This window comes from Diplotaxodon limnothrissa, linkage group LG3 (assembly GCF_057381915.1).
Source record: "Diplotaxodon limnothrissa isolate DT_005_m linkage group LG3, D_limnothrissa_male_GT1.1, whole genome shotgun sequence".
Classification (NCBI taxonomy): Eukaryota; Metazoa; Chordata; class Actinopteri; order Cichliformes; family Cichlidae; genus Diplotaxodon; species Diplotaxodon limnothrissa.
Window position 1 is genome coordinate 36,496,148 of NC_140598.1, and position 12,030 is coordinate 36,508,177.

A 12,030-nucleotide genomic window follows, 5' to 3' on the forward strand; every position below is an offset into this window, starting at 1 on the left:
TCCACAGACTCCAGGGGACATCCCAACACGGAGCTAGACCTCCGCACCAGTTTGTCAATCCTGCTCCTGTCCCTGTCCGTGCATCCATTCCCCCAGCAGACCACTGCATAGAAAAGGGCAGATGCTACCACAGTGTCATAGAGTGTCCTTAACAGAGTCCTGCAGACTCCGAAGGACCTCAGTCTCCTCAGCAGGTGGAGTCGACTCTGGCCCTTCTTATACAGGACGTCTGTATTTGTAGTCCAGTCCAGTTTATTGTTGAGGTGAACACCCAGGTACTTATAAGAGTCCACTATCTCAATGTCTTTCCCTTGGATGTTCGCCGGTGTCGTAGGGGGTGACTTCCTCCTGAAGTCTATGATCATCTCCTTTGTCTTTCCGGCGTTGATTTGGAGTACGTTGGTCTCACACCAGCCAACAAAGTCACTGATGACCCCCTGTATTCCTGATCATTCCCGTCTGATACGCATCCAATGATGGCTGTATCATCTGAGAACTTCTGTAGATGGCAATCGTCCGAATTATAACAGAAGTCTGAAGTGTAAAGGCTGAACAGGAAAGGTGAGAGAACCGTGCCCCGTGCTGCCCCCGTGCTGCAGATTACCACCTCGGACACACAGTCATGGAGCCTCACATACTGTGGTCTGTTGGTAAGGTAGTCGATGGTCCATGCAGTCAGCTGTTTGCCTACTCCGGCTCCCTCCAGCTTCCCTCTCAGTAGTGCGCATTGGATGGTGTTGAAAGCACTGGAGAAGTCAAAAAACATGATCCTCACAGTGCTCCCCGCCTGCTCTAAGTGAGAGAGGGATCGGTGTACCAGGTAGATGACAGCGTCATCCACCCCAATTCCAGAATGGTAGGCGAACAGCAGGGGGTCCATCACTGAGTCCACCAGTGGCCGAAGGTGGTGCAGGATGAGCCTTTCCATGGTCTTCATCAGATGAGAAGCCAAGGCAACAGGCCTGAAGTGGTTGGGCTCCCTGGGGTGTGCAATTTTTGGCACCGGAACCACACAGGAAGTCTTCCACAGTTCAGGAACCCTCTGCAGGCTCAGGCTCAGGTTGAAGATGTACAGGGCCACCTGACAGAGCTGGTCTGCACAGTCCCTGAGCAGTCTGGAGCAGATTCCATCCAGACCTGCTGCCTTCCTTGCCTTCATCCTCTTTAGCTGATTTCTCACCTGATCAGCTGTGAAGTAGATGTGAGGCTGGGCTGGAGTGGGGGGTAGGCCTGGCTTTGTTGCGGGTAGATGTGTGGATAGGGGTGAAGCAGGGTTGTGGTGAGAGGAGAGCTCAGGTGACAATGGCATTGCACCTGGGGGGGGGGGCGGCAACTGGAGGGGGGTTAATGGAACCTGGGGGGTGGGAGAGGTGATAAGTGGGCCATTGTCAAATCTGTTAAAAAACAGATTCAAGTCGTTAGCCCAACCCCAGCCGGCAGACACTGTGGCTCCTCAATTGTCCTGGAAGTGTCCAGAGATTTTTTCCATGTTCCTCCAGACTTCTCTGATGTTTTTCTGTTGGAGTTGGTTTTCCATCTTCCTCCTGAAGCACTCCTTGCCTTCTCGGATCTTGTATTTAAGATCCTTTTGGACTTTAAGTTCCTCCTTGTGTCCCGACCAGAAAGCACTCTTCTTCTTGTTCAGCAGGGCCTTCAGTTCTGGGGTGACCCACGGTTTATTGTTTGAGAAACACTGTATCTTCTGGGTAGGCACAGTGTTCTCAACACTGAAATTAATGTAGTCCATGATGCAGTGGGTGAGGGCGTCGATGTCCTCACCGTGAGGCTTGTAGAGTTCCTACCAGTCCGTGCATTCAAAACAGTCTCTTAGGGCCTCAGTGCATTCCTCAGACCACACCCTTATCACCTTCTTTGTGGGGGGGGGACGTTCCTCTTCACCATAGGAATGTAGGTGGGGTGGAGAGGGACCAGGTTGTGGTCTGAGTGGCCAAGCGGGGGGAGGGGTGATGCACTGTAAGCCTGCTTTGTGTTGGCAAACAATAGATCCATCTTCCTGTTTTGAGGTCCTGTATTAAATGCACACACATATACACACGCCTCTAACTGACCATCCTCTCTAATTGATTTGAGAAGACGAAAGTTGTTATTGGGAAATATCGTGTCAAAATGCTCCCCAACTGCTGATATATTTCACCTTTTTGGTAGTTCCATAATGTTCTTCTTGCAAGCTTGTGATGATCATGAAAATCACATCAGATTAACTACACACATACATACAAATCCCTGCATCTTTTCAGCAACTAGAGTCACATAATGAGGCAGTGATGTCGTTTCAGAGAAATTACACCTTGTTTATCTTTGGTTGTGAAGGACGATACGTGTATGTGGCGATCGTGGCTCAAGAGTTGGTAGTTCGCCTTGTAATCGAAAGGTTGCCGGTTTGAGCCCCGGCTTGGACAGTCTCGGTCATTGTGTCACTGGGCAAGACACTTCACCTGTTGCCTACTGGTGGTGGTCAGAGGGCCCAGTGGTGCCAGTGTCTGGCAGCCTCGCCTCTGTCAGTGCGCCCCAAGGCAGCTGTGGCTACAATGTAGCTTGCCATCACCAGTGTGTGAATGGGTGGATGACTGGTTGTGTAAAGCGCTTTGGGGTCCTTAGGGACTAGAAAAGCGCTATGAAGGCTGCTTCTAACAGCTTGGACGAGTTTACGGACACCGTCACCTCCTATATCCACTTCTGTGAGGACAGCATTGTGCCATCACGCACCAGGGTGAGTTATAACAATGACAAACCCTGGTTTACTCCTAAACTCAAAAAGCTGTGGCTGGAAAAGAGAAAGGCGTTCAGAAGCGGAGACAGGGACTGCTACAGAGAGGCCAAGTACAGGTTCACTAAAGAAGTGGACATTGCTAAACATCAGCACTCTGAGAAGATGCAGCAGCAGATCTCAGAGAATGACTCGGCCTCTGTGTGGAAAGGTTTTAGGAATATCACCAACTACAAGCCTAAAACCCCCCACTCCACTAATGACTTGCTCATAGCCAACACCCTTAACGACTTCTACTGCCGTTTTGACGAGCCATCAGGCAGCCTTCACACCTCCAACGGCCCCAACAATAGAGGCACTTTGGACACTAATTCCCCCACCTCTCCCCCCTCCATAGAGCCATCACCACCTTCAAACTGTTCACCTACAACACCCCCCTCCTCACCCCACACAAAAGAGGATTTCACACCACCTCCTCCCACCACAACTCTTCATATTCATGAAGCAGATGTGAGGAAGCAGTTTAAGAACCTGAATGCTCGGAAAGCTCCCGGCCCAGACGGCGTGTCTCCTGCCACCCTCAGACACTGTGCAAACGAGCTGGCCCCAGTGTTTTCTGGCATTTTCAACTCCTCACTGCAGGCATGTCATGTGCCTGCCTGCTTCAAGTCCTCTACCATAATCCCTGTCCCCAAGAAACCTAGGATCACTGGACTAAATGACTACAGACCCGTGGCTCTGACATCTGTGGTCATGAAGTCTTTTGAGCGCCTAGTTCTCTCCCATCTCAGGACCCTCACGGCCCCCCTCCTGGACCCCCTGCAGTTTGCATATAGAGCCAACAGGTCTGTAGACGACGCCATCAACATGGCCCTACACTTCATCCTGCAGCATCTGGACTCCCCAGGAACCTACGCCAGGATCCTGTTTGTGGACTTCAGCTCTGCCTTCAACACCATCCTTCCAGACCATCTCCGAGACAAGCTTTCCCAGATGAATGTGCCTGATCCCATCTGCCGGTGGATCACTGACTTCCTGACGGACAGGAAGCAGCATGTGAGGCTGGGAAAGAATGTCTCGGACTCCCGGACCATCAGCACCGGTTCCCCTCAGAGCTGTGTTCTTTCTCCTCTGCTCTTCTCCATGTACACCAACTGCTGCACCTCCACCCACCAGTCTGTCAAGCTAATCAAGTTTGCAGATGACACCACCGTTATTGGGCTCATCTCTGACGGGGATGAGTCTGCCTACAGGAGGGAGGTTGAACGTCTGGTGTCCTGGTACAGCCACAACAACCTGGTGCTGAATGCCCAGAAGACAGTGGAGATTATTGTGGACTTCAGGAAGCACACAGCCCCACTCCCCCCCATCATCCTGACTGACACCCCCATCACCTCTGTGGACTCATTCCGCTTCCTGGGTACCACCATCACCCAGGACCTGAAGTGGGAGCCCACCATCACCTCCGTCATCAAGAAAGCCCAGCAGAGGATGTACTCATCTGCAGTCTCTGGACTTGCGAGGCTGGTCCAAGGACATCGAGTGGGAAGTGTCAAACAAGACCTTTTTGAGGAGCCTAACGAGACTGCACATGAGTGAAACTTCTCTTAGCTTTGATGTGTACAGAGCGATTCTGCAGACTGCTTACTCTCTTCAAGAGTTTCAGATGGATAACATACAAAAGTGGATAGATGATGGTCTCATTGACGTTGCCTGCCAAATTCCTTCTCTAAGAACAGTTGATGTGAGAAATAGTGAAATTCACACCATAAAAGAGCACATGCTGCAGTCTTGCTCTAACCTTATTGAGCTCAACTTATCATTTAACAATATAAAAAGCATGGCTGATAATGCACTCCCGTCAATGACACAGCTCAGAAGCCTGATATTACAAAATAATGAACTGTCCGAACTGCCAGTGGCCGTCCAAGGACTCACCACATTGGAAGTCTATGACCTTAGTTCCAATGACATCAGTGAACTTTACTGTCCTTACTTCTGGAATTTAACAAGCCTAACAATACTCGATCTGAGCCACAATCAAATATCCTATATCTTTGACTGTGTTTTTCAAAATTTAAACAATTTGAAAATCTTAAATCTTGAAAACAACAAGATTATGTCATTTATAGATACATTCAAAGATAAATTACAGACACTGGAGTTTTTAAATTTGAGAAATATTGATATCATGAATTTCATTCATGGAGATTTTCATAGTCTGTCTTCCCTTCAATACTTGTATATAGACTTAGACGAGTGTGACAGTGTTGATGAAGGAGGGTTCGAAGGACTTGATAACCTCCAGATTCTTTATCTGTTAGGTGATAATTATTTTTACGACCATTTCAGTGGACTGTCAAACTTAAGCACTCTGATCTTAAATGTTGTTGAAAGCCGAACCCACAACAGCTCTGAACAAAGGGATAGGCCTTTCTCAAATTTAAAAAGATTGAAGGAACTTGTTATAAAGGTTCATAGAGGATATTACGATATTTCAAAAGATGTTCTCAGTGGTCTGACTTCTTTAGAGTACTTAATAACAGAGGCATATTTCATGGGATCTTTGTACCCAGACACATTTAAATACACACCGCAACAGAAACATCTGAGGATATCTTACAGCGAGCTTTCAGTTTTAACATCTGACGTGTTCTTGCCAATTCCAAACCTGATAATACTCGACCTCTCCAACAATAAACTCAGGTCTTTGGATTTTCTAGCAGAGGCCAAACTGTCGGCACTCAGGTGGCTAAACGTCAGTGACAATGAATTGTTTGTAATCAGTGAAACAGTTATCCAATCCCTTCCAGGCTTGACATATCTGGATCTATCTGCTAACCTTTTAACATGTGAATGTTCTAATTACGGTCTTATCCAGTGGATTCAAGGCAGCAAACAGACACAGGTTGTTAATGCACATCAGTACACTTGTGCGTTTCCTGTCAGCCAACGGGGAAAAAAATTCCTTGACTTTGGTTTTGACTCCTGTCGGATAGATGCTGCATTGCTCTGCTTCCTTTTTAGCTCTAGTCTAGTTGTGCTTACTCTCCTCGCATCCTTCATCTATCACTTCCTGAGGTCACACCTCACATATGCCTATTACCTCTTCCTGGCCTTTCTCTATGATAATAAGAGGAGGAAGAAAGGTATTCCTCACAGCTACGATGCCTTTGTCTCCTACAATGTTCATGATGAAGCTTGGGTCTGTGGAGAGTTGCTTCCAGAGCTGGAGGGTCAACAGGGCTGGAAACTCTGTCTGCACCACAGAGACTTTGAACCAGGTATATATGATTATCATTAGCCTCTTTTTTTCTATTTTTCTATTTTTAGATCAATATTTAATGGAGCTACCACACAAACTCTGTCTCATCTTTCCTTTAAACACTATTGTTGCCACTCTAAACTTGTAATGACAAAGATCAGGGTTTCACACCACCGTTTTTTGTTTTGTTTTGTTCAAAATTTTACTACACTACGTTTACGCAAACACAAATGGTTGATATGATGTCAAACAAGAATGCCAATCACACATGACCCACAAAACAAAGTTTGAATGCTAGACTGACTATCTGGACAAGAGCTACAAATTGATCTTTAAACCTCTAAAATTAAACTTTAGATGTGCTGCTCAACTGTCAAAGCATCCTACATGTAGGAAAAGGAAATCATGAAGTTGTGTTTTGCATAAAAGAAAATAGAAAGACAGCTGTTTTTGTACTCCCGATGTTTTTGTAAGCCTTGGATTCCAGAAACTATAAAAATTAAAGTTAAGACCAACACCAGTTATTACTCGAGAAGCTTATTGAATTGTTCTTTGTTCTCCAAAGGCTGTGACTGGAATTTAGACACTACTGTAGATCCTGCTATTCTCAAAAGTGAGAATGTTTTAACTTATAGAAAAGGCTACACATTATGTTATTCACCAGAGCTGTTTTAACTAGAAAATGTTAAAACTTGAAAAATGCTGACATGTTTGATGTGTGAGATTTTTGTTTAATGTCTCAGATTTCTGTTTTTACAGGTAAGCCCATTGTAGAAAACATTACAGATGCCATCTATAGGAGCAGAAAGACTATCTGTGTGATCAGCCCAAATTACCTGCAGAGTGAGTGGTGCTCCAAAGAAATCCAGATGGCCAGGTATGGTTACCAACTCTTTGTCCTTACATGTAATGACATCGCCAGCTTCTACACTGATTAATCTGCGTGTGATCTCTTTAGCTACCGTCTGTTCGATGAGCACAAGGATGTGCTGATCATGGTGTTTCTGGAGGACATACCAGCCAACCAGCTGTCTCCGTACTACCAAATAAGGAGTCTGGTGAAGAGGAGCTCTTACTTGAGCTGGCCACAGGCTGGTCAACACACTGGAGTCTTCTGGCAGAAAATACGACAAGCTCTCGAGAGAGAAGAAAACCCCGCTGAGCACACGTGACTCCGCACTGGACAGCCCATAGTCATCCACTGAAGTTTACCTGAGGTGGAAAAATCATTGTTTGTTTGTAAAAAGCAGATATAGTTATTGCAAATGAGAATAAATCAGGGTATGCTTTACAGTGAGACTGACAAGTTGCTCTTCTTATCCTTTTGTATTCGAAGGAGCTTGGGAAAGAAAGCGTCTGGACTTCAAGTTGCTTGAAGATGTTTCACCTCTCATCTGAGAAGCTTCTTAAGTTCTAGGGTCAAATGGTGGAGAGTCACAGATTTAAGCCCTGTGGGAGTGTCCCTCCGAGAGGGACAATGGACCCTCTAATGATCCTCTACCTAATCACACAAGCCAAGGTGTGAAAATGGGTGTAGGTCACAATCAGCCAAGGTTTTGGGTGAGCTCATTGTGAAACCTAGCCCCACCCTATCATGTGATTTGCTGAGGTCAGATGGCCCAGGATATCCTTTGGTATCCATGTCAGATTCACCCCCTTACGTTCAAAATACCAAAATGAAGATTGCAGACATGCTCAACTTGAGGCTTCATAATGGGACTTCTCCAGCTGGTGGATAATGCTGTGGTGGCTCCATCCATCTTTCATATACAGTTTATGTAAAGAACAAGCATAGTTGTGTTTAGAGGTGCAAATATAAATATAAAAATGGGGTTAGGGTTGTACATATTTTTTATATTGTTATATTTAACTACTAATCAATAAGTCCTAATAATGGAACATATCAATCGACTGTCATTTTTAAACCATTAGGATTATGGGCTTTGTGACAGTTGGAGTTTAAACCACCCTGATGATCAAGAATTCACTTACTTTTCCAAGTCCATCATTCATCATCGAGAATATATTTATTCCCCCAGCTAGTAATTCCCGTCATCCAAAGCGATCATAAACCTGTCTCTTTGAAACTCAATAAAAAATGGCAACAAAAATCGACCACCTGATGGTGCTTGAACACATCTTTGCTAAAAAAGTAGGACTTAATAATATTTTAAAGAGAATGGACATCCTTTTTGGATATAAATGATTCTCCCAACATTTATTAACTTTATTATAGGAAACTGGCATAGCTGTTTTAAGGGGCAGGATTATCTCATACTCATCCTATAAAAAGGACAAAGACACAATTTGGAAGAAAAAATTAAAATGTTGAAAAGAAATTGGACAACCAACCCTTCTGAAAAGCTAGTGTGTGATTTAAGAAAACACAGACTTGATTTAAATGTTTTGTTAAATGCAAAATCACAGTTTCTTATACAGCGGTTGACACATGAGAAATCTAAATACAATAATAAATAAATCAGATAAATATATGGCAAACCTACTTAAACAAAATAAAAAAAACAAGTACAGTTATCAAAGACTCAGCAGGGAAACCTTTTCATTATCTTCCAGATATAAATAATGTTGTTAGGGCGTTTTACATGCATCTATACACTTCTGACCATGACCCAAATATGGAAAACATTCACAAATTTCTGAGTGCTATAGATCTGTCTATAAATTATTTTTTGTTGGTTTAAAATGGAGCACTGTAACAAAAAATAATTTCCCCCAGGGATCAATAAAGTATTCTGATTCTGATTCTGATTTAACACAAGATCAAGGTACGATGTTGGATAAACTATAGCTCTAGAAGAACTATTCTTAATCAAATACTCTGTAACAAGGCATCTAGCCCAGATGGCGTCCCTGCTGAGTTCTACGAACATTTATGGCCAACCCTGTCCTCGCTATTCATAAGAATGGTTAAAGAATTTGTGATTAGGTCTAGAATTTCTCCTACCATGAAAACTGCAATGATTAACCTGTTGTTAAAACCAGATAAAGATCCCACGCAGGCAATTAGTTATGGAGCACTTGTTCTGGTAAATACAGACATTAAAATTATAAGCAAAGTCCTTGCATCACACTTAGAAAAAGTAATTCACTACAGTTTTATATGGTTGATAATCGCCCCCAGATGCAGGAAATGGTCCCCTTTACTCTGGGGTAGAGACAAGCAGACCACCCCCCAGTCCTGCAGCAGTATGGACCTCAGTCCCCGGTGTAGTATTTTGTATTGTATTAATTGTAGACTGGGATTTCTAATCAATTTCAAGATTTTTTAAAAATATCTTAGAGCAGGAGTTGTTGTGCAAGCTGACTGATAGCTCCGTCTCACATTTGGCAATAGGAAGGGATATTGATTCATCTATTTTGGAGAGTGTTCTGTATATTTTAGAGAGTAATTTTAGGATTTTGAGACCAAGGAATTGTACCACATTTGTTGGTGTTTGTAATTTGACTTGATTAGGCTTAAATGTCTTTTTTACTATAGATTTAATTTGTTGATATTCTAAAAATCTATTCTTTTTAATTCCATGTTTTTTTTTTAGCAAATCTGTCAAATAGAATAAAGTCTGTTCTTTTGAATAGATGTTCCAAGAATCTAATTCCTTTACAGCTCCAATCAAGGAAGTTAATCATGTTATTGTTCTGTATTATGTCAGGTTTATTCCAGATGGATGTACATTTGAATGGGATTAATGAAGACTACATAATTTTTTAGAAACTCTCACCATGCTGTGAGAGAGGAGCTGATATTGATGCTTTTAAAGCATACACATTGTTTGTTTTAGCTAATGAATGGTAGGTTTGAAATCTCTATTGCAGGGGTTGGCAACCTAGGCACGCGTGCCAACTGTATCCCCTTTCACATTAGAGCGACGACAGGACCCACTAGAACATGGGAACAAGTAAAAGTGAAATATAAGAATATTCTACAGAATGGTAATATTTATCACTTATATTGCTTTTCGTCTCTTGGAAAGAGACCCTGAAATAATCTGTTTGTTTATAACAGCAACCAAGAAAAGGGCAGAGCAAAAAAAAGACAGGTGGTGGTCCTGCACCCCCTCGTCAACAAGTTGGTTAAGTAAATAATATCCTCATGGGAATATCGATATCTCTCAATGAGCACACTGTCGCGCTGAGCTAAAGGATCCTGTCTGTCCCACAATATACGCTGAATTCTGAAAACTCTCCTTATCAATCTTGCACTTTCCGCAATGGGTGGCTCGCGTAAACGGACAGGACATGGCTGCGACAGGCTTCCCAAATCCACCTTCGCTTTTATAGCCGTGGTCTCTCATCTTGATTACACGAAGTACTCTGAAATATGAATTACATCTGTAATAATCACATACATGTAATAGAATGTTAATAGTACATTTCCCTTTTTTAGGAAATGACCTGTATGTATCTGTGTGAAATCAATAAATGGATCAAGTGCTGCATTATCTTTAGTTACATTGATGTTATTTATTTATGGTGAAACAGTGGTGGAATATCGCTGTTGCTTTCGTATAAATGAAGCGGACATACCTGCGTGGCCGCGATCTAATCCTGTTTACATAAAGTAAACCTGCTCCCGAGCAGGTTTACGCTTACGGCTCTGTTGCTATGACAGCAAGTCCCGGATGAGCTTCGGGGAACCGAACGATCCAGGATCACGTGAAATCGTCAACAATCAAATCCAGCTAACCTACTTAGCGAGGTACGAAGAACAGGCCCCTGGGCTTGTTTTATTGTAAACGAATCAAATGTGGTAAACTGATAAAGTGATTTTTTTTCTACTCTTTGGCTACCATTTCTTGTACCTACTGTCCACTCAATGAACCTCCCTTTTCTCTCTCCTTTCCGGTCTACTTTACCTTAAAAGACAAAAAAAAACAAACACCCAGCAACTTGTTCAGTTCAGTTTTATTTATATATTTCTAAATCACAATTGCAATCAACTTAAGGCATGTTATATTGTAAGGTAAAGATCCTATAATAATACAGAAAAAACCTGAACAATCAAGAGACCCACTTTGAGAAGGCACATGGCAACACGCAGATGAAAAAGACTCTTAACAAGCAGAAACCTGTGGCACTCAGGGAGCTGCTGCCTGGTCATGTAGGGGCAGACGTTTTTCGCTACCAGTTGGGCGTGATGGGAGGAAGACAGAAAAAAAGACGTGCTGTGAAAGAGAGCCACAGATTAATAACTAATGGTTAAATGCAATGTGGTGAATAAACAAATGGTGAGTGAAGAAGATACAGTTCTATCCTAGGCCTATTGTGACATAACTAAAAGAGGGTCAAGGGTTAAACCTGTATGCTATGTCTTTGAATAATACTGCCTAAGAAAAGAAATTTTATTTTATTATTATACTATCTTTTCCTATACAGTTATGTCCTTTGGGTTGAGAGACATTCTTGCCACATTTGAGGGCCTAATGAGTTTTGTGGTTTCTGGTGTGGAAGGGTGTGCTGTGTTTTTAGATAATATAGTGGTATTTATAGCAACACCTGGCAAGATCATCTTAAGTCCATCTGTGCTTTCCTTGATTGCATAACTTTGGAAAATCTTACAGCGAACCTTGCCAAGTGTGAGTTTGCTAGGGCCACTTTGACTTACTTGGGTAAGGTGGCTGGACAGGGCCAGGTACATCCAGTAAGAGCTAAAGTGGAAGCTACTGATCACTTCAATTCTCCCACTACTGAGAAAGAACTTCCACACTTTCTTGGAATGGTGGGTTATTATTGTGGGTTTTGTGAGAATTTCTCTGCAGTGGTTGCTCCTCTAACTGACTCCTTAAACCCCAAGGTTATGTTCCAGTGGTCAGATCATTATCAGACAATCTTTGAGGATATCAAGGCTATCCTTGCCTCTGCTCCAGGGCTTGAGAGACCCCATCTCAGAGATTCTTTCAAGCTGAAGGTAGACGCTAGCAAAGTGGATCCTGGGGCAGTATTGTTGCATCAGGATGGAGCAGGTATTGAGCTACTTCTCCCACAAGTTTTATTCCTGCCAGTTAAATTAGTCTATTTT

General features: G+C 43.2%; 1 protein-coding gene and 1 long non-coding RNA gene across 2 annotated transcripts in view; both read left to right on the forward strand.

Annotated features, from left to right (window-relative positions):
* Window positions 1-12,030, forward strand: part of LOC146635600 (uncharacterized) — a 342,244-nt gene that overhangs the window by 281,210 nt on the left and 49,004 nt on the right. The gene's annotated exons all lie outside the window — the stretch shown is intronic.
* LOC146635614 (toll-like receptor 13) lies at window positions 4,920-7,165 on the forward strand. Its single transcript, XM_085349863.1, has 4 exons — window positions 4,920-5,195; window positions 5,415-6,012; window positions 6,753-6,870; window positions 6,952-7,165. Exons 1-4 carry the CDS (start codon window positions 4,920-4,922, stop codon window positions 7,163-7,165), a joined length of 1,206 nt encoding a protein of 401 aa, XP_085205989.1.